We start from the raw sequence: 21,918 nt of genomic DNA, 5'->3' as shown, positions 1-21,918 counted from the left end.
AAGGTTTCACACTGTATGAGCAAGTAAGTGTGTGAGTCTTTTGATGTGTTTAGCCTACATGCAGAGAGCCAGCACAGCAGGATGTATACTTGCTATACCATGGACTGTGCATGAATATGCTGCAAGTCACAGATCGGCAAACTGAGTGAGAGCTTGTGTGCTTGTAGAGGTGGTGTAGCATCTTTGTTCTACAGCGAGCGCAGACATTAACAACAGATGGTGGGCTAAAATGAGACAACGGAAGAGGGGGAGGAGAAGAAAGACGAGATCATTTCATCATTTCCCCGTCATTCTTTTTCTGCCCTCACCCCCCTAAAGAAAACACACACAAATGGGCACAACTGCTAGGAAAGCAGAAGAGCCTATATTAGTGATTAAGGTCTGTTGGAACAGGCTTTAAAAATGCTTCTGCTTTCATTCTTTTATTTGTGATAAACAACAATGTTACTAACATCCTAAAAATTAATGAAGACTCCAATGAAGCAGCTTCAATAAAATGAAAAAGCTTCTTCTTCACTTTTATCAGCACTAAAATGTAGACATAACTGGATAATTATATTAATAAGTAGCCAAGAAGGGATAGTAATTTTAAACATAAGCTGTATAAATTAACTGCAAAACCCCTGAGTCTGTTGGGAAAAAAATAGTGTGCACACACTGTTAGCCTCTCACATATTGACATAGCGGCTTTCTCCCACTCTACCTTGCAAACGTTTTCTAAATTCACCAGATTAGAAGAAAGTTCTTCAGATGAGCCCTCAGATTTTCTGTCAGATTTATTTCAGGACACTCGGAAAGTAAAGGTTCTGGGTCAAAACTGACTGGTATTTGTGACTTAGCTTAACCTAAACTATAACCTTTATTCAATCTAGAGAAAAGTAACCACATCATCCTGTTCCCCCATGAATTTGTTGCTGTTTAGAATATGTGTGGTGTCGTTTTATGCCAAACATACATCTAAGAAATGTAGTCAAACGTTTAAGTTTGGTTTCATCAGACTATAACAAGGTCATAGGAGGGTTAAGACAGGCCTGGGCATTTTCTTTGGAAGAAAATAATTTTGTCTTACAACTGTATTGCTAGACAAATTAGATTGTTGTCACATGCAGAAAACAGTACTTGTTGAAATTCCTGGTGCTTCTTCAGTGTTGTTTCCAGACTTATAGCAGCATTTGTGGCCAATTTCTACCTCATCTTCCAGCCCTTTAACATCTTAACATAATGTCCCATATGTTCTGTGATTACTGATCACATGACATTCTTCCCTGTTTTATGTTGAATGTGTATTTATAAAAAAGAATTGCTGTGTGTGTGTGTGTGTGTTTGTATGGTGTATATGTGTGTTTAAAAATACTGCAGAATGTGTTTATAATCTAATCCTGGATGGATTTCTGTGTACGAAAACATCTTTATGATCCTATGTAACCCTTCTGCTAACTATGGCTTTAGCTGTACATGCAAATGAGCAAATGGCTTTAACTAGGACAGCTGGACTTTATCTCAAGTTTCACTATAATTGATGGCAGATGTGAACGCAAACAGAGCAAATGCCAAAATTGAAACAAAATGTGTTTTAACCAAGAATTTGTTTAAGATTCTGCACATTTATGCAACCAGGTTTTTGCACCATTTTTTTGTTGTTGAACAAATGTGTTTGGTTTTTTAGATAAATTTCACATTAAAGGGTTAAAAAGTTTAGAATTTATTATTGTCTCGTTATTTATGTCACAATAACATGGTATTTTAAAAGGGGTGTGAACACATAGACAACTTCTGCATATAAGGAACCACATAGGGCAAACTTATACAAATATCCTTAAAACTACCCTCAACAGCACAACCTATTCATAATCTATCCTAATCTATCCATTAACTAATGTTTCAACACATGAGCAAGGTTATGAAAAGTTCCCTTAATTTGGGATATCTTTAGACAGCTTTAAAACCTGTAAACAGGAACTTAGAACAATGCCTCACCTATGGGACACAGTGAGCTGTACAGTTTTCTGTGAAGGACAATACTTGACATTTCAGGAAAATATTAACAAAAACCAAATATAAGACACGGTGGTCTGTAGAAAAAAAAAAATCTAGTCTAGTCTTGTTTGCTAATTTGTTGTATAGTATTTAAAGAGCTGTAGAAGCAAAACCAGGAGAATAACAAATATGTTATTTTGTGTTTACACCCAAAAAAATGTATCCTTGGCCTTCACAAGAACCCAACTATCAGAGTTCAGCCATGCACACACGATGAAATCCTGGATACATTAACAAATTATCGTAAATGGTAACACATGCTCGCACAACAACACTACACTCCTTTTCCTGTCTGCACAAACAGACTTTCCTATGGGGCGCAGGGGCACATGTATTTGGTCGCCTGGCAGCCGTTAAGGAAACATCAGTCGACGGGAGCGGAAAGAGACACAAAGGGACGAGGCATAGAAGGCAACGTCAAAAGAAAATAAGACACACTAAGGAAGGGGAAACACAAACTACAGATGTGCGTGACGGGTGAAGAGGAAACAAATTTAATTCCTCCTAATGAAAATCTGCATGTAAAAGTTTAGGAAAATAACAGCTTTTTATTGTTTAGCATTTTGTGCAAGTGTGGGTGAGTAAAAGAAAGACACTATAGTCAATAGTTGTGGAGATCAGTGACTGTCAATTATCAGCATTATGTTTTTGTGATGGAAAAAACAGCAGAAGAAAATGTTTCAGGACATAAATGGCAGGGAGGGTAATCATTATTTGATCCCGTTTATTTAGCAGATTCGCTCATGTACAAAGAAATAAATGGTCAGTAAATGGGCCTAATTCAAAGTGGAGAGCGACTAATAACATAAAAAACTTTGCACAGAAGTTGTAAAAACAAAAAACAAAAAACTGGTTTGCACACCAGTGATTGAAATAAATATTTGGTCCCCCAGGAAACGTGACGTACAGCTGTGCTTTTCACAGCACACATCAGCTGAGTAAATACTAAAATTTCCCAGTACTTTCATCTTTGAGAGGCATTTAAAAACAACTGTACTACAGGACTTTTTCAGTTCATCATGTCATAAAACCAAACAAAAACAAAATGTATTTATTAGCATTGCATGATTGCTTCAAGAATTAATAAGATGTTCACCTTTAACCAAAAAATGGAAATTTCACCCGCCCCGACCTCGTAATCCAATCCAGCAGCTTTGCATATAAAACCTTTTTCTGGATGTTCTTTTCATGTAGCTGGTCATCAGGTCTGTGCATGTCTCACTTGGGATTTTGACTCTACAGAAACTCTCTAAAGCATTTTTTGTTTCTTGCCAACATTTGAGGACTGGAAAATTCATCCACAACCAATTTCCAGTGTTCAGGCTGAGGGACAAAGGTTTTCATCCAAGCTTTTTAAATCATTCAGATTTTTATTAACAAAGTCTAGAAAGGCATTTAGATACTGTCTTTTGCAGCAGATCGATGTAAGACTGCATTCCATCAGAGGTTACCAGTGGACTACCTTAAAGTCATCACCAAACTCGGTATCCTGTGGGGAGATTCTTCACGTTTCTCATGATCTTCTTCATACAATGAGGTAAGATCTTGCAGATGGACAAATTTCAGGGTGAAAGTGATTGATGGCAATATTCATACAAATGTGTGTCACCTCCAAGCTTCTTTCTGATGGTCTCGCTTTCCATCCCAGCGTTGTTCAAATACTCAATCCTGTCCCTGAGATCATCTGAAGACTCTTTGGTTGTTTTTGTGGTAGTAGAAAGTTTAACAAGGAAGAAAATTGATTTCATGAACAGATGTGTTTTATTCCCATGATGAAGTTAGGTAATTTATTAACTACCTGACCTGTGTACCAAATGGCACATGACCAACCTGTTGGAGCCTGAATGCTGGCTTTTCTGTAGAGGATCAAAACTTTATTTAACTCAATGACACACAAATCAAATTTTAACCTTTGGACTTTTGCTTCATCATTTTAGCCTCCACATTCTAATGAAAGCACCATGTGAGAGAGGCTCACAAGTTTTGTCAGTGAGCAAACTTACAAAATCAGCAGGGGATCAAATACTTTTTTCCTCCAATGCAGCTAAAGAGCTGGCAACAGATACAGATAAAGAGAAAACTATCATTAGCATAGCCAGGTCATTTTGGATGAAGTGAACACAAGGTCACATTTTAACAAACTGGGTGAAAGAAACAAGTAATATTTAAAAGGTTAAAAAAAAAAGCTTTGTTGGTACAATTATTGTTTCTGATTAGGCAAAGTCATAAAAAAGCAAGAAAACTAAAACCAGTGAGAATAAAATGCTTATTGAGAAGATTACAACAGAGGTGAAATTTAAAATAATCAATGTGCGCTGAAAATACTTGTAGAGAAAAACTCGTTATCTTAATTAATCTTCTAAACTTTACAAAGTCCTGAGATTCATTCAGAGCGGGACACATTAAAACACTGGTGCATCACTGCAAAATCAAGCCAAATTTCTTTTAAAGATTAAAACTGAAAAAAATGACCAGAATGAGTAAGAAACTAGATGCTTTTAACTGACTGAAAATCTTTTGCTTCGCTAGCTGCCATTTTACCACTGGGACTGGTTCTTACCATTTCTCTGGGTAGGAACATCTCGTCTTGCCGTAGGACCACCAGGGACACAGTCTCTCCCTGACGAGTGCTGCGGAGCATACACACCAGCTCCTCCTGGCCCACCCCGGTGATGTCCGCACCGTTTACCTACGCACACACGTATATGTAAAAGTTATCTCAGATAGATTTCCCGAGATATAAAACAAACTATTTCAACAACCTGTGCTATACCTCCAGTATGCGGTCTCCAGACTGAAGTCGTCCATCTTTGACAGCAGCTCCTCGTGGCAGAATGTTTTTGACTAGAATAGGACCCGGGCCATGTATTGAGGAATCCCTGGTTACAACAGTAAATCCAAGACCTTCTGAACCTACAATCACATCCGCAGAGAGAAGCAAAAATCTGAGATTTCTCTAAAGGTCTGCATATATTTCAACAGGATTTTAAGGACAAAATCTGAATTCAGTGTCCCACACACAGATATTTTAAACTATTCTGAGAGCTTCAGAGCAGTGTTGTTGACTCAGCTCCTGAATCCATATAATGTACACTATGTGTGATAAATGTAACTCCTGGGGGATTGAATATGTCGCTTTAAATCCTTTAGATATTGGTGCAGCTACACATCTGCACTTGGGGGTTCAGAAAAAGGTCAAAAATGACGACAAGGAGAAAAAAACTACAAGAGGAAGGAAGGAAGGAAGGCAAGCAGGAAGGAAGGAAGGAAGGAAGGAAGGCAAGCAGGAAGGAAGGCAAGCAGGAAGGCAGAATATATGGAGAAAGGGAAAGACGTGGATATATTAAAAAACAGGATTCGGGTAAAGGTCAAAAGCGGTAGGACAGAGACAACAGTACAAGTGAAATTAATGAACAAAATTGGAAACATGGAAGACATGTTCTGGAAAAGGAGAAGATAAGAGAAAAAGCATAAATATGTGCCTATAGAAATGTGCATGAAAGGCCTCACACACACGGCTGTGAGAACAGAGGAACGTCGCACACAGACAGAGGGACTGGCTGTGTGGTTTATAGACCTCATTAAGTCTGGTCTCTTTAGCAGAGCCAAGTCAGCAGTTTGGTCCGATATGAATTCATATCAGCAGAAATGAACAGATCAATAAAGACTTAATAGACCCTGAAGAGAAGGAATGTGGAAGATGGAGGGAGGAGAAGGACTTTGCCTGATAGGTTTACAGAAACAAGAACAAATCCATATAAACTGGTAAGGCAAACACCACACCTAATAACAGGTTTAACATTTAGATTTTTAGACACTTACTTAAAAAATAAAACTAATTAATCTGGAAAAAAGTAATAACTGAACGAGCACTAGAAACATTTTGTCTCACTGCAATATGTTCAGGAATCTAGATGTTTCCAACCTTTCTTTAAGTCGATCCGCAGCCTTCGTCCTCCTCTCTTTTTGGACACCATGCTGGAAAGCACAGGACTTTTCCTGTGGAGGGGGCTCTCACCACTCTCCTTAGGGCTCTACATTAAGAACATACAGCTTTCAGTAGAGTTTAACAAGAACAAAACAGCTGTTAGAAGCCATTCTTTGTATTTAACCTCTGAACTCCTTTAAGCATGAGACAAGAGTCTGTCTGGAATAAGAAGCTCCAAGAAAGTCTTTTTTCCTCAGATCTGACGAAAAAAAGACTATTAGGTTAAAATTCTTGGCTTTTAAATACAATTTTTTTTCCCCCATTTTTAGTGTTAGAATACAAAAGTTCATTGTGATTTTATAGCAGATATTTTTACTGCGGTCAGGCTTTAAATACTGAGTCTGCAAAAAACCAGATGAATGGACGGACGGACGGATGGACGGTTTCTTTACTTCCTCCTTTCCTATCAAGACCTGAAAACAGAATAAAGTTCCAGGCTTTTCCAGACTATGTGGGAACAAATTAATTGAATTAATGTATCCAATACAGTGGTGAAAACAAAACAAAAAAAGGAAAAATGTGTAGCTCCTGAAAATTGTTTATGAAACTGTACAGACTTCCAGCATGACCACCAAAACTTATTTTTAATAAACTTAGATAATAAGCTGTTGCTAAGAAACTGTTCCCTCAAGCCAGTTGTTTTTCAAATGTCAGCCAAGTAACCATAGTGATGTTGACGACATGGTTACATGTGTTCGTTTTATAGGCTTTTAGCTCTAGAAAGACGGTAGACATGAGGTAAAAATAATGTGGGACTGATTTCTCTTTAAAACTTGGAGCGACATAAGAGAAGAATTAAAAACAAATATAGAAATAAACATAGAGCTTAGAGGGATCAGGCTCATGTGACTATCGAGACCTGAAGTTTCAGTTCCTGAACCTTATCTGACAGTAGAAGGAAACAGACCTGGTGAAGGGGCTTCAGCTTTACATGAATGCTTGTTCTCTTTGATATCTGTGCAGTCTAATTGCTAATAATTAATGTGGTGCAATTTAATTGATCCTAAAAAGCGACTCACACTGACAGCTTCAGGAACAGGAGGTTCTTCTGCCAGCCGTGCAGTTGAACTCTCAGGAGGTTTAAACACGGGTTTGGCTTTGACTGGTGGTGGTGGATCTTTGGCCTTCGTGACACGGGGGCTGCCGTGTGGAGCCGTACCGCAGACAAACAGCTGGCTAATCAGACTTCTTTCATATCGCTCTCTGTTTGATGGGGAAATGACTTCCAAATGGACAAGTGGGGACCGCATCGCCTGACGAAAGATGTCCTGAGATCTGCAAGGACAAAGTTTTAAGGATGGACAGGAAGAAAAAGTGAAAGGAAGACAGAAAGTGTGAGAGAAGGCAAAGAAACAACAGAAAGCTTGGTTTAGTAAGTCTGTGAATTTGTTTTTAAAAGAAAGCAAAGGCAATTAGCAGTTATAATGATCATGAAATCATTCATAATAACATTCAATACTTATCAGTTTCTGACAAGATAATAAATATACTGTTGGAGGGCATAACTCGCTTAGAAGAAAAATAAAGGGCTCCACAGTGGCGCAGTTGGTAGTACTGTTGCCAGGCAGCAAGAAGGGTTCGACTCCCCGAGGAGTTTGCATGTTCTCCCTATAGATTCGCTCCGGGTACTCCGGATTCTTCCCACAGTCCCAAAGGTTAATTGGTTTCTCTAATTTGCTCTTAGGTGTGCGTGGTTGTTTGTCCTGTGTGTGTCTGTGTTGCCCTGCGACGGGCCCGCCTCTCGCCCGTAGACTGCTGGAGAAGGGCAGCAACTTCCCTACGACCCACTATGGAAGAAACGGTAGAAACTAACTGACTTTTAATAAATCAGATTACACATAATTAAATTAAAGTATATGCCAGACACTTGGTACTTATTAAGTTTGGTTTCCAACAACTGCAAAACACTGCAGAATATTTAAAGAAAATGATAGTTTCTACTGAAACATCCTCATTATGTGTGAAAAAGCTTTCCTTTTACCTCCTCTCACAGTTCAGGAAGCATAAAGCCCCAGCACCTGGACACAAGGTCATTAGAAACTCATAAAGAATGAAAAAGATCATTTTGCAGTGAATTAATTTAGATTAGATCATGTTAAGTTAGTTACTGGAAATACGGTGTCAGGAGCAATTGGTAATCAGCATCATTCACCTCAGATGAGCAATGCAGTAAATCCAGTTAATTAAAATCTAATTTGATTACAATCCTGTTGTTTTCCATCTAGTTTATGATGATCAGAGGAGACTATGTTTAGAAAGTCAGAAATGAAAAATTCCTCCATAAGTTAATGGAGAACATGTGAAATAGTGACACTTTGGATTTTGCAGAACCTCCTTAGGAGCACAGCTCAAGCTCAGTCAGATTGGAAGGACTCTTACCAGCCTATCAGCTGGTTTTAGGTCTGGACTTTGGACCATTCTAACACTTGAACATGTGTTGATCTAAACCATTCATTGCAGCCCAGGCTGCAGGTTAGGGTCGTTGTCCTACTGGAAGGTGAATTTCCACTCCAGCATCAAGTCTTTCACAGTCTTTAATAGATTTTATTCCAGGAAAGATGAGCAGTGTTCTTCCAATCGTTGTTCCATGAAGGCCAGATTACAACCTGAGCTGTGGATCTCTCTAAGAGTGAAATGTTCAACAACTTTAAGAACATTAGAGCTTATAAAACTTTAAGTTTTACAAGCTAGCCCTACTTTAAACCTCACTGACTGGGTGTTCCTTGGTCTTCATGAAGCTCTGTGCTCACTAACGCTCTCTAAATAACCCTTTATGGATTCCATTTACTGATTAGGTGGCGTCTGAAGACTTTGCAGCATTTGTATTTTAGAGAAAATACAGCTGTGAGTACAGCACATCTTTCCATCTTTAACTACATGAAGCCTGGGCAATATTTCTTATTCCACCTCCAGCTTTCAAAGAATATTAGGGACTTAATTAGTAAGGCCATGAATACATATTTATTTAAAAACATCTGTCAATTATGAACAAAAAAACTGAATGTAGAGTAGTTGAGTGAGTAAATGTGTGGTCATCTTCACGTCTCAGTCCACAGAGAAACCATTTGAACGTAATACTCACTCTAATTTAGATTGTATTGACAGTAGCATGAAATTAGATATGAAAGTTGGTTCTTCTGATACGAGTATGGAGACCATTGTGCTCAGATGATATCACTCTTATGTCTGATTGAACAAGGCGTGCAGCCACACTTGTGTGAAACCGATATTCTAATCAAGCCGTCTGAGTAATAATCTGCCGTGGACAATGGCCCTGTGTGCATTCATACAAACTTCACTGTATCGTGCTACAGTCACAGTATCACCTGCCAAGACTGATACAGTTTGGCTCTCAAGCAACACTGAGGTCTTTTATTTTTCTTGTGTCTTGGCTGGTGATTCTGTGAGCATACACACAGTAATGTAAACCTGCCTTTGAACAATAGATACAAATCACTCCACTGATGATCCATTCATTTAAAGTAAACCATAAAAAAGATAATTTTAGCTGAGTGAACATAGAACAAGGACTAATGTTATGAATGTTTATGTCAGAGTCTGAGTCTGTATGTGTGTGTGTGTGTGTGTGTGTTTGGTGCTCTTGTCTTCATAACCATTCAGTGTTTCACAGTTGGTGCTGGAGCGCTCAGGTGCGCTGGATGACAGGTGTCTCCTATCTGCTGATTGCTTGGAGGAGTACTTAAGCGGGAAGCTGCCAGCACTTCAATGCCAGAGTGTTTGCCTTAGTGGTAACAAGCTCAGCCTCTACTACTGATCTTTGTGCTTCATTTTTGAACTTCAAGTAACTTTGTATTTTGTTTCCACGCAGGTTTTTACCTGAGGCTTTGTTTTCCTTGCTGAGTTCTGACTTCGTTCCAGAGTTTCTCTGAGCATCTGGATTATCAACTGCTGAGTTAAGGATCTATCTTCCTGTGGATTTCTCTCACTACCGTCTGTACCTTTTGGACACGGACCAAGCTGGCGGCTTCCCGTTTCCTGCAACTCCAGGACCCAGGCATCGGCATACCCTGTCCCTTCCTCCATCTCAAACATCGGCACCTGAGCTCCATTCGGCTGGCACCAAGATCACAACGAAGAAGACAACTGAACGATCTTCCTTCGCAAGTTAAAACTCTGAATCTCTCTACCCCTGGTGGTTCAAGCTACAACAATTTAGTCAACCATTTCTCAGATCTAAGTAATCAGTTGCTTCTTATCATTCGTTTGTTCACCAGTTCATTCTTCTTCCTTCCCGTACGGTTGGTGTTTCCGTAAAACTTTCTCTTCTGAGTGTTCTCTGTATGTGGGTCAGATCTATACCAAAAATGACAGTTTATTAATACGTATTGCTGGAGTCAAGGCATTGTCATTACTTCTAATGTTTTATTATTTCTACCTTCTGAAATTAATATGGTAAATGGCCTGCTCTTGTATAGCGTTTTCTCAGGTCCGAGGACTCCAAAGCGCTTTACATCTGTCATCCACCGATTTTAGAAAAGGCTCCTCTCCTGTGGAACCAACTCCCAGTTTTGGTCCGTGAGGCAGACACCCTGTCTACTTAAGTCCAGGCTTAAAACGTTCCTTTTATCTCTGTAGTTATGCTGCTATAGGCTTAGGCTGCTGGAGGACATGATGACCAATGTTTCTCACTCTGCTACTCTCACTTCTACTACTCTTGGCTATAACTACTAACAGTATTTTTTTTTGTTTGATTCTGGTTTTATACAGAGTAGAATTCTATAAAACGGTACAGATTAGGGACACTTCTAATATCTGCTTAAATTATTTTTTTATATTGATAGCAGTAGTTATGCAGGATGTTTTGGTCTTTGGGTTTACTTTGAGCTGTTGAAAGACAATGACTCAAACGTCCAGCATATACACAACCAGTTACTTACAGATGCATCTGAAAACATTTCATCAGTATTCAAACAGCAATCAAAACAGTTCAGCATAAACTTCAATCAATATTTCATGCAACAAGTTAATACACTGGATTAATTAATGTTGATCCTAAGCCCCCTCTGTCTATATACCTCACCCTGCCCAGACTACAGTTCAAAAATCTCAGAAGTAGGAAACAAAACAAGTTTACTTGGTGGAAAAGTGGTGCAGACGAGTGGGCTTTCTCCTAGGAAGGTGTGAAGTTATGAGTGGCAAGTGTCGCTCATCCACAAACACTCTAAATGCTCACCTTCTCCTCCTTCGTCCAAAAAGGGGAAAATATGATAAACCGTTGCAGTCAACTGGAACTACTGTCCATTCCTCTTCCGGGAATGGCTAGTAGGGAGACAAGTAAACCCGCCCGCAAGCTTCTATTTCTCCAGAGATCGCCTCAGAGCGCAGGATCAGCAAGAAACTACGGCTGGAAATGGGACCAAGCAATGGCATCAGCTGGTAATTATCACTTCTGGCAGTCACGTCAGAGCTGCAATACATGCTGGGAGGTGTAGTAGTTCATTTGTTTCCTGTCCAAACGGACGATGGCCCAACATTGTGCTTGAATGACCAGTTGCCTAAACCCTTAAGAGAATCTATGAGGTGAGGAAATGATGAAAGACCCCAGAGCCAGCAATGCAGGTCACCTGAAAGCCAAAATTAAAGCAACCTGGTCTTCCTTAACATCTCAGCAAAGCAACGGAATGTTCACCTCCAGAACTTGCATCACGGACTATATTAACTTCTGTGTGGACGGCATTGTGCCAACCCGGAAGGTAAGGTGCTTCTCCAGCAACCATCCATGAGTGACCCCTGAACTTAAAGCCCATCTGAACCAAAAGAAGAGGGCTTTCAACTCAGGGGACAGAGAGGAGCAGAGGAGAGTTCAGCAAGAGCTTCAGTGAAGGATCAGGAGGTGTACGTTAGGCCACAGTATGTTAGGCAGCGCAGGTACTGTCCTGTCACCATATTTTTTTCACCATTTCCACCCTCTTTTTCTCCATTGTGAGATCAATAAAGTATATCTTATCTTTTTAAGTGGTCTTATGTAATATTATTAAAAGAAAAATAACATATCAGAATAAAGTCTGTATGATTTAAGGAGTTTCACTTTTTTCGGCTGAATTACTGAATGGGATAACTTTTCAATGAGATTCTAATTTATTGAGATGCACCTTCGTTATTTATTGAAATAAAACTCCTTACATAACATGTCTGTGAAATTTGTGAATTAGTTATTAAAATAACCTAAACTCATATTACTCCATTTACAACTAACAAAACAAACTTACCCTGAAGTCATGTGAGCAAAACTTGTAATGCTGATATTTCTCTTTATATAAAGTTTTATAATAAAGTTTAGGTTTAAGGCATTTATTGTCAGACCTTTATGTTGCTTTATAAAACACTTCATATACAAAGTTATTAATCTAAACAACTTTTAAGCCTCGAAGTAAAAACAAAGAAAATCAGCTTCACTCACTGGCTAAATGTCTTGTCCATGAGGTCAGTTTTGTTGATTTTCACAATGCACTCATCCTCTTGAAACAAGCCTTCCTTTCTTGAGCGGCTCTCGTCCTCCACCCCACGGATACACAGACCAAGAGACCTGTGCCAGCAAGAGATAAGAACATACAAAAAAACTCACCTTTCTCTTAAAAGCATTGCATTAATACAGAATTAGTAGCAAATGCATCTTATTAATGTGAACCCTACAACTGAGGTATTTGGAAATCTCAATGAAATAAGAAAAATGTTTCGCTGAGACGTCATGTGATTTTTCATATAACTACATATTTAGGGCATGTCATCAAGAGGAAATTTTATCTTTTAGCTAACAAATGGTAAAACTCAAGGCTCCTACACAATTTTCAGGTGGAAATAACAAGTTTTTAGGGTTCTCAGCTCTTTAAGATCATTTTAAAATTCAAAACATTAAGTTTACCAGGAATTTATAGCAGATATGTAAAACACGGTTATACTTTTAATACAGAACTTACAAGAAAATAGACAGAGGGGAGGTAGGACACAAAGAAGAAAGGACAAAAGGAAGGAGCAAAGCAAGGGTGGAAGATAGGTGGAAGGAAAGAAAATATGAAACAAGGATGGATTAAAAGGATAGCAGGAAAAAGTTAAAGAAAGGAAGGACATGTCCAGGAAGGAAGGAAAGGATTGTAGAAATGAACGAACAAACCGATGAATATTCAAACAATGGGAATGAGAATAAAGTCTGAAAATCAAAATATTATTTAAATTTTTGCTTTCAATTCTTATCTGAAAAGTAATACAGGAAAATATTAAAGCCCAATTCCAGACTTTTCCAGACGGCGTACTAGCAACATTGAAAACTAGAAATAAAAAAACCACATAAGCGCTACACTTGACCCAGTAAAAAGTCAGAATAAAACAGCAGAGAAACAGTGGAAGGTGAGCAGGCAATCAAGCACACATTCAAAACAGCAACGATATTAACCGAACCAAGAAACACTGAAAACCATCTGAGCAGCAAAAAAAAGACATTTTCCAAGAGCAGATGGTGCCAACACACAAAACACAGTTTAGCTCCACAGCCATAAAAACTAGGTTAAGAGAAAAAAGTGATGGTAAAATGATAAAAGGAAGCTGGAACAAGGAGATGAAGAAAGGAAGGAACAGACAAGAATGTGGAGAGAATGAAGAGTTTAAGAAGGAAAGCTGCAGGGTCCACAAGAGTCATGGGAAACAATCATAAAAAGTCATCATGCCTTCCTTTAGGAAGTTTATCTTCCACCTACCATCACACACCCAAAAAACTGCACACAGTGCATGTTTGCCTTCCTTCACTTTGTCTGCAGAGTTTATATTCTGCCACAGGCTATTTCATGTTCAAAATGGTAGCATGTGGTTAAACTGGTATAGCCAGACTCAGGTCTTCCAGAGGTGTGTGTTATTTCAGTATAAAAGGGTGTGATTAAATGTGTGCACAACTCACCGTCCACTGAGTGAAGAGCAGTAGGGAACAACGTGGATCCCCAGAGGACTGCCCTCTCCCTGGATCTCCACCATCCTGGTCAGGCTAGAGACATAAGCAGACAGACAACACAAATAAAAGGACAAAACAGAGAAAAATGATTATCAGGAAAACGTTAAAGAGCACAAATGATTTTATTGGATAAATGCTTCTGACCTTTCGAACAGCGCATGAGCTTGAAATTTAAAAATGCATATAAAAGAGTATAAATTAGGGTAATAGTCTAAGACCTTTTTAAGAAATATCATTCAATATTTAAGACTTCAAGCACAAGAGAAACAAAGGCATAGGAAGATAAATGCACATAAAACAAGCTAGTTGCAAATATTAAAATACGACTGTCTCCTTAAACTAATGTATTCACAGACAGATATGTTCTCTATTTATGTGGTTTATTCATTCTAATCACACTGTTTAGTTGGTCCTTAGCCTTCTTTAACAGATAAACACTTAACAGCTGTCTTTTTCAGAACATATATTTCAGGACATGAGGAGATCATGCACGTTACAAATGCATGAAAGTTATAAACTGATGTGAATTATCTTTTATACTGATTAATGTACAATGCTTACCTGATGCTTAAAAAATATTAAGAAAACATTGATTTTGAAAAAAACCAAAACAGAAAACAGTATAAAACGTGTCGAACCTTCGAAGTAATTCCAACATAAAGTACTTTTACAGGGGTTGGACAATGAAACTGAAACACCTGGTTTTAGACCACAATAATTTATTAGTATGGTGTAGGGCCTTCTTTTGTGGCCAATACAGCGTCAATTTGTCTTGGGAATGACATATACAAGTCCTGCACAGTGGTCAGAGGGATTTTAAGCCATTCTTCTTGCAGGATAGTGGCCAGGTCACTACGTGATACTGGTGGAGGAAAACGTTTCCTGACTCCTCCAAAACACCCCAAAGTGGCTCAATAATATTTAGATCTGGTGACTGTGCAGGCCATGGGAGATGTTCAACTTCACTTTCATGTTCATCAAACCAATCTTTCACCAGTCTTGCTGTGTGTATTGGTGCATTGTCATCCTGATACACGGCACCGCCTTCAGGATACAATGTTTGAACCATTGGATGCACATGGTCCTCAAGAATGGTTCGGTAGTCCTTGGCAGTGACGCACCCATCTAGCACAAGTATTGGGCCAAGGGAATGCCATGATATGGCAGCCCAAACCATCACTGATCCACCCCCATGCTTCACTCTGGGCATGCAACAGTCTGGGTGGTACGCTTCTTTGGGGCTTCTCCACACCATAACTCTCCTGGATGTGGGGAAAACAGTAAAGGTGGACTCATCAGAGAACAATACATGTTTCACATTGTCCACAGCCCAAGATTTGCGCTCCTTGCACCATTGAAACCGACGTTTGGCATTGGCATGAGTAACCAAATGTTTGGCTTTAGCAGCCCGGCCGTGTATATTGACCCTGTGGAGCTCCCGACGGACAGTTCTGGTGGAAACAGAAGAGTTGAGGTGCACATTTAATTCTGCCGTGATTTGGGCAGCCGTGGTTTTATGTTTTTTGGATACAATCCGGGTTAGCACCCGAACATCCCTTTCAGACAGCTTCCTCTTGCGTCCACAGTTAATCCTGTTGGATGTGGTTCGTCCTTCTTGGTGGTAGGCTGACATTACCCTGGATACTGTGGCTCTTGATACATCACAAAGACTTGCTGTCTTGGTCACAGATGCGCCAGCAAGACGTGCACCAACAATTTGTCCTCTTTTGAACTCTGGTATGTCATCTATAATGTTGTGTGCATTTCAATATTTTGAGCAAAACTGTGCTCTTACCCTGCTAAGTGAACCTTCACACTGTGCTCTTACTGGTGCAATGTGCAATCAATGATGACTGGCTACCAGGCTGGTCCAATTTAGCCATGAAACCTCCCACACTAAAATGACAGGTGTTTCAGTTTCATTGTCTAACCCCTGTATTTTTTCTTCATTAGTGTCTCCATAATGACATTGCTAATCTCTGTCCAAACTATTCACTAGTTCCCTACAAAATGCTCTATATAGGACCAGTTACCGGTATCAAGGTATACCAGGTTTTATAAAGTTACATTTTCAAAACCTGTAAAATGTTCCATCATCATCAGAGTAGCACTCACCCTCCACTACCTGTTGCTGGAGGAAAGAAGGCTACTAGACTTACAACAAAGACAAATTCAGCTTTTTTGCTAGTGAAATTGGTTATTGCTATGTGCTCTAGTCAGGAACAACACAGACCGTTAAAGGACTCAGTCATTAGCCAATTCTTTTTAGGACTATAGTTAACACGCTATGAGCTAGCAAAGAGTAAAAGTATAAAAATAAAAAGAACAATGACTAAATCATATAGGAGAAAAATGAGTACCGTATTTTCCGCACTATAAGGCGCACTTAAAAACCTTTAATTTTTTCAAAAAATGACAGTGCGCCTTGTAATCCGGAGCGCCTTATATATGGATCAATTGGTTAATTGGTTGATCCATACTGGTTGTACACGGCGCTCTGTCAAAATGTTTCAGTACGACTGGTAAACTACAAAGCCGCACCGCTTGCAGCATTACGGCTACCGTAGTCAGGGGCGTCGCCGAAGTAATAGCGGTAAACACCTGTACTGTGCTTACTCCTAGTCCAACACCACTTGTGTGTGTATAACGTTTGAATGTACTGTTGCAGGAATTGCCTGAACTATATGTGATTAGAAGCTCAGTGTGTGGGGTGTATGTTTCGTGTGTGAGTATGGAAGATGTTGACATTACTCCTCCGGACAGAGGTGGCGCTGTGTGCTGCCGTAGCTGAGAATCAAGAGTGAAGGAGTGACGTCGGTATTATTGTGTGTGTGTGGTGGGTAGAGACGGCGACCGGAGCAGCGGTGTATGAGTCTGTAAGCCTTGTGTTTTTACGTGCTGCAAAGTCATTAAAAAGAACCCCAAGTCTCGTCAACAACTCAGTGTTTTGATGCTGTTTCTTCATGCTCAACTCAGCAACGTATGAGTGAGGGAGTTAACCCCGAGGAAACTAGTAACTTCAGCCCTGGAGAAAGCGTCTCCCCTGTGTCATCAGACTACGGTCAGGGGACAGAAACAGGAAAGGTTAACAGTACTAACGTTTGATTTAGTGCATCAAACTGTTTCTTTTACGTGTTTACTGAATCAGGGAAAAGTTCCCTTTCACGTTTTAACTAACGTTTGATTTCAACTTCAACTTCATAGACTCCAATGCATTCCTAACGTGCGGTTGGCTCTATTCAATAGAATTCTATGTAGAGGAGACCTTACCATGAGAGTGAATGGAGTTATCAGAACGCTGGTTTGTAGTGTATTAATAAAGTTTGACTGACTGACTTATCTGACTGTTTTGTTGACATTCTCTTTAGCACAGCTCCATCTAGTGGATGCATAACGCAACCCCAGTCAAACGTTTGACTGCAGTAGCTTCTATTCTATGCGCCTTATAATCCGGTGCGCCTTATATATGAAAAAAGTTCTAAAATAGGCCATTCATTGAAGGTGCGCCTTATAATCCGGTGCGCCTTATAGTGCGGAAAATACGGTAAATTATTTTATGATACAAAAAACTTCATTTTGACTGCAGTATGACTTTACCTTATCAGCAGCAGAAATTTATGTTGCTATGCTGTAAGGTAGGTAGGTATTTGGATAAATTTTGCCGTTAGTATTTGTGTAAATAAAATAATACAGTTAAAAGATCGCAGGTTAAATGTTATTATCCTGTGAGAATCACATTCCAGCCCATGCCTTTTTACATGCTTTTCTAATCTTCACTCTAGTTCAGTGGATTTGAAAGATTATTAACAACATGAACAAAATCTGTATTTAAAACATATGTTTTCAAGTCCAAGCAGTAAAACGTTCCGAAGCATGTTTTGAATTACAGCATAAAGAATGAGGTGCAATGCAGTGAATGAGACGCCGAGTCTAAGTCAAATCCCAAGTCCTCAGAGGGAGAGTCCAGTTCTCCCGTCGTTGCTTGTGCAACTTATAGAGTGAATCGAGACCAGTTTTCAGTTGCCAGTCCATATCTCTCTGCAAAAACAATAAACCATTCCATAAAAAAGCAAGAGCGAGAGTAAAAAGAGGTCAGGGGATGGCATGAAAGCTAGACAAGGTTTAATGTGCGCCACCTCAGACACAAACATGACAGTGAGATCTTCTCTGAAAGCTTGTCTTTAGAGGAAAAGTTAGCAAACTGTTTCACTCGAATGACTCTCGATTTTCAATTAATCCAAATACTGTGCTTAAAATACGTTTTTATGAAGTACTTAATCTGTGTCTGTGGATGCAGCCCTCAGAGAAGGGAGTCCTCTACTCAATTCAAACCTAATAAAGGCACAAACTGCATTGGATATATGTTTGAAGAATACGTTTTTGTGCCTTTCTTCTCTGGAGGGTTCTTCCTTACTTTGAATCTCTTAACGTCTCACTGTCTAGTTTGGATTATTCAAGTGTGTCTCTGCTTAACATTCTGGCTTTTAATGTGTGTGTGTGTGTGTGCTAAAGTCTTTGTTTGTTTGATTGGTTTATCTATCAGAGCACAGCCATTAATCCTCTCGTGACCTTCTCTCTGCTCCCTGTGTGTGTATGTGTGCGTGTGTGTTTGTTTGTGCGTGCATTTTTAGCGAGTTTGTCTAAACTTTGTTTTGCGATCCTTCATTCATTGTCTGTCTTTGCCACCAGTTCATTTCATTTTGTCTGCCTCTCCCTCTCTAGACCATCCATCCATCCCTAAATCCCCATCAACTGATAGCAGTACAGATGCTGATAAACTCCAGAGGGCTGTTGATCATTTTGGGTGGCAGCAGTGGAGAGATGTAAAGTATGCAAACAAGTTCTCCCTCTCTCTTTCCAACACAGACACATACATAGGCACACAGAGTTGAAATGGCCTCATAACAACTCAGCAAATTTAAATAAATCCAAATAACAGCAGATAGGACTGTGAAGCCAGGCAGATGTTATTTTATACTCAAAATCTGTATGTAGGACTATTTTAATCTTTAACAAAACTAGTAGAAATTGGCAAAAATGCAAGCAGTACAGGCAACTATTGTTAATTCAAACTCCAAACAATCCAAAAAAAGGTTAAAACAACAAGGAAACTGGACTTTAGTTCTTGTAGTTGAAGACGTTTCGCTCCTGGATGCTCAGATGATATGAAATGGTAACACATCTTCAAGTGAGCTAAAACATACAGCTACTTTAGGAATTACTAATAAAATATTAACATTGCTTTTGAAGCATGTTAGTGTAAGTGCAAACGTAGATCTAGTAAACACAATAAAGCTTTAAAAATGGCAGTAATGCAACCCTACAAAACCACAGCAGCCTGGGACCTTCCCCTGATGCTCATCTAGCTTGGTCTTACACTGCTGTGGGATAGCATCACATTTCTCTACCAGCATTTGTTTTAAGTCAGTCAACATGGGTGTCTATATCACTCTGGCCAAAAAAAAAACAGACCTAAGTTGATCCTTGGTCAGCCTGCCGTTCCATCCTATGTATTACCAAATTCTGGAGGTAGTCTCTCAAAAACCCCCCTCTTTGTGGGGAAGCTTTGACATGTTGAAGGATAGACTTTGGTTCCTAAGAGTAGAGCTATGGGATTGCCACGTATTTCAGAATAACCTTCATTTTGCCTTGAGATTGCCTCCAACGATGACAAGTCTATTTTCTTGCAGTGAGCGAGATGCATCCCCACACAACCACACTGCCTCCACCAAAACCTGTTGGGCACTGGCAGGGAGGTTTTGGCCATTTTTCATGGAAAAAGCTCAAATACTCCACTAAGATGCTCAACCCAAAAATGCATTTTCCTTACAAATGTGCCCCATTTAAGGGGAAATATACAGGATTTCCATCCATATTAGATAGCAAAGAAAAACATAACTAAACACAAATTTCTGTTCTTTTTGTATAGACTCCACTTTGTAGTGGTGTTAAATATTCCAGAAGTAATTTTCTCCACTATACTTGAGTAGTTGACAAATAATTGTCTAATAATTATTTTATATATTGTCCTTGAAAATTATTTTTTGAGTTGCTAAGACTGTTAACTTTCCAAATGCATATGTTCATTTGGATTTTATATTGAATTATTTTTGTTTCATCAATTTGCTGCATCAGTGCCAGAAAGGACTTTTTTTTTTTTTCTAACTCACTTGAACAAACATTTTAATCACAACTGCTTTAATACATAACATTTCTTTGTAAAAATGTGGTACAATTTGGTTATGTTTTTCTAAATCATTACAAAGCACATCGCACCTTCATCTTACAACATATTTTAGATTAATTCTGTTAAATCTTGTTAAAACTCAAAGAAATTCCTTGAGACTCTTACTGAGAGTAATTTGCTTGTGTTCTATTGATATTTGTCAAAATTGCACCAAATGACGTGTGCCACGCCAAATAATAAACTGCATCACACAATATATCAATGTAAGAAAGAAAGTGTTTTTTTATTCATTGTATACTTAACAAAACAATTTTTGGGGGCTCTTCGCCAAAAAGCTTCACTATCAGTGCAAACAGGATGCAGTGTTTTCCGTTTATATTTTTCTGTATTTTTCAGCTTTTAGCTGTTCTTCTTTATTTTACTTATAATTTAAAAAAGCCTCAAGAGATGGAGACATCAAGTTCATAATGGCATTAACCTCCCTTTTTCTTTTTCTGTGTTTCTTTTGTGCATTTCTCCATTTTTCTCTCAATATGTTCTACTTTGAAGGAGGAAGCGATTGGACACTGAATGGCTTAATTTTTCTTTTTTGTTTCTTGTCTTCACACCTGTTAAAGGAAAATATTTATTGACGAAGACTTTTAAACATTTAATATCATAGTAAGTAGTAGTACAAGCAGTCATAATATTACGATGGTGTTTGTGCCTTAGAACCTTTTTTGACTGGGGGACCCCTGAGCCATTTTGCCATACCACTGGTAGCCCCTCCAGTGTGTCCCCTAGGATTTAGGTGTTGGGGGTGTTTAATAGAAGGCAAAATATTATATAGTATACAGTATATAGTATACAGTGTGTGTATATATATATATATATATATATATATGTATCCTCTGATTGCAGCCTGTTTATGCTGACTACATATTCACATATACATTTTCATATACATGTTCTTTTTCTATCTACTGTGTTTATATACATATTTCTATATATTTTTCTTTATCTGTTTTAACTGGCTCTCCATCATTCGCTATTTATCCATTTTTCTGTCTCAATCACATTTTTATCTGTTTCTGTCTCTTTTCACCATTTAATCTTTATATATTTTCTGTCTCTCTCTCTCTCTCTCTGTCTGTCATTATGCGTAGACATCAACACGTAATTTTATATGCATTGGAAAACTACAAATATTATAAATTATTTGGAAAATAATCTCTTATTTGAGAGATTGTGAGTGCACACACATGCCGAACAGTCATACAACATTTTTGATGCCTGGATCAAAATTCTAGGTAAGAACTGTAATGTACTTGCAACATCTATGGTATTATTGTTCTATATGTTGTCAGGGCAACAACATTTAAGTATATCTTCTTATAAAATATAAATTTTTATCAATATGTGACACTAGGACAGCCAGAATTGTGCTATTTGTCAACCACCCACTTTGTAAACTAAAACATTTGTCAAACCATACCATAAGTACTGTGCAGATGTTGTACACTACTTCGGCTAAAAAACCCTTAATGCACTGCAGCCTGAGCCAACCTAAAATGCTAATGCTTATCTTAGCATTTGCAGGCTAATCTTAGCATGCTAATGCTAACATCCATAGCTAATTATTGTTATTTAAAGATCTGTTCAAGAAAATGTCCAAGTAACTGCCATGCTTGTTTGGTATCAGAATCAGAATCAGCTTTACTGTCCAAGATGGTTTACACAAACTAGGAACTTTACTTGGTTTTCAAT

The 21,918-nt window shown here is 38.7% G+C and overlaps 1 protein-coding gene and 1 long non-coding RNA gene across 8 annotated transcripts in view; one reads left to right on the top strand and one right to left on the bottom strand.

Moving 5' to 3' along the window:
• LOC124871242 (partitioning defective 3 homolog B-like) overlaps nucleotides 1-21,918 on the bottom strand; it is a 318,482-nt gene that overhangs the window by 206,585 nt on the left and 89,979 nt on the right. For all 7 annotated transcript variants that reach the window (XM_047370389.1, XM_047370392.1, XM_047370391.1 and 4 more), the window contains 6 exons: nucleotides 13,935-14,018; nucleotides 12,447-12,572; nucleotides 7,045-7,300; nucleotides 5,963-6,071; nucleotides 4,811-4,950; nucleotides 4,598-4,726 (listed from right to left, as the gene is read on the bottom strand). In XM_047370389.1, the coding sequence (XP_047226345.1) occupies nucleotides 4,598-4,726; nucleotides 4,811-4,950; nucleotides 5,963-6,071; nucleotides 7,045-7,300; nucleotides 12,447-12,572; nucleotides 13,935-14,018 (844 nt within the window). The remainder of the gene's footprint in view (nucleotides 1-4,597; nucleotides 4,727-4,810; nucleotides 4,951-5,962; nucleotides 6,072-7,044; nucleotides 7,301-12,446; nucleotides 12,573-13,934; nucleotides 14,019-21,918) is intronic.
• Nucleotides 7,766-12,001, top strand: LOC124871243. Its single transcript, XR_007038980.1, has 3 exons — nucleotides 7,766-7,826; nucleotides 9,657-9,774; nucleotides 9,855-12,001. It is a non-coding gene; the product is annotated as an uncharacterized LOC124871243 (long non-coding RNA).

This window comes from Girardinichthys multiradiatus, chromosome 7, assembly GCF_021462225.1.
Source record: "Girardinichthys multiradiatus isolate DD_20200921_A chromosome 7, DD_fGirMul_XY1, whole genome shotgun sequence".
In the NCBI taxonomy this organism is placed as follows: Eukaryota; Metazoa; Chordata; class Actinopteri; order Cyprinodontiformes; family Goodeidae; genus Girardinichthys; species Girardinichthys multiradiatus.
This window is presented reverse-complemented; position numbering and strand designations above follow the sequence as displayed.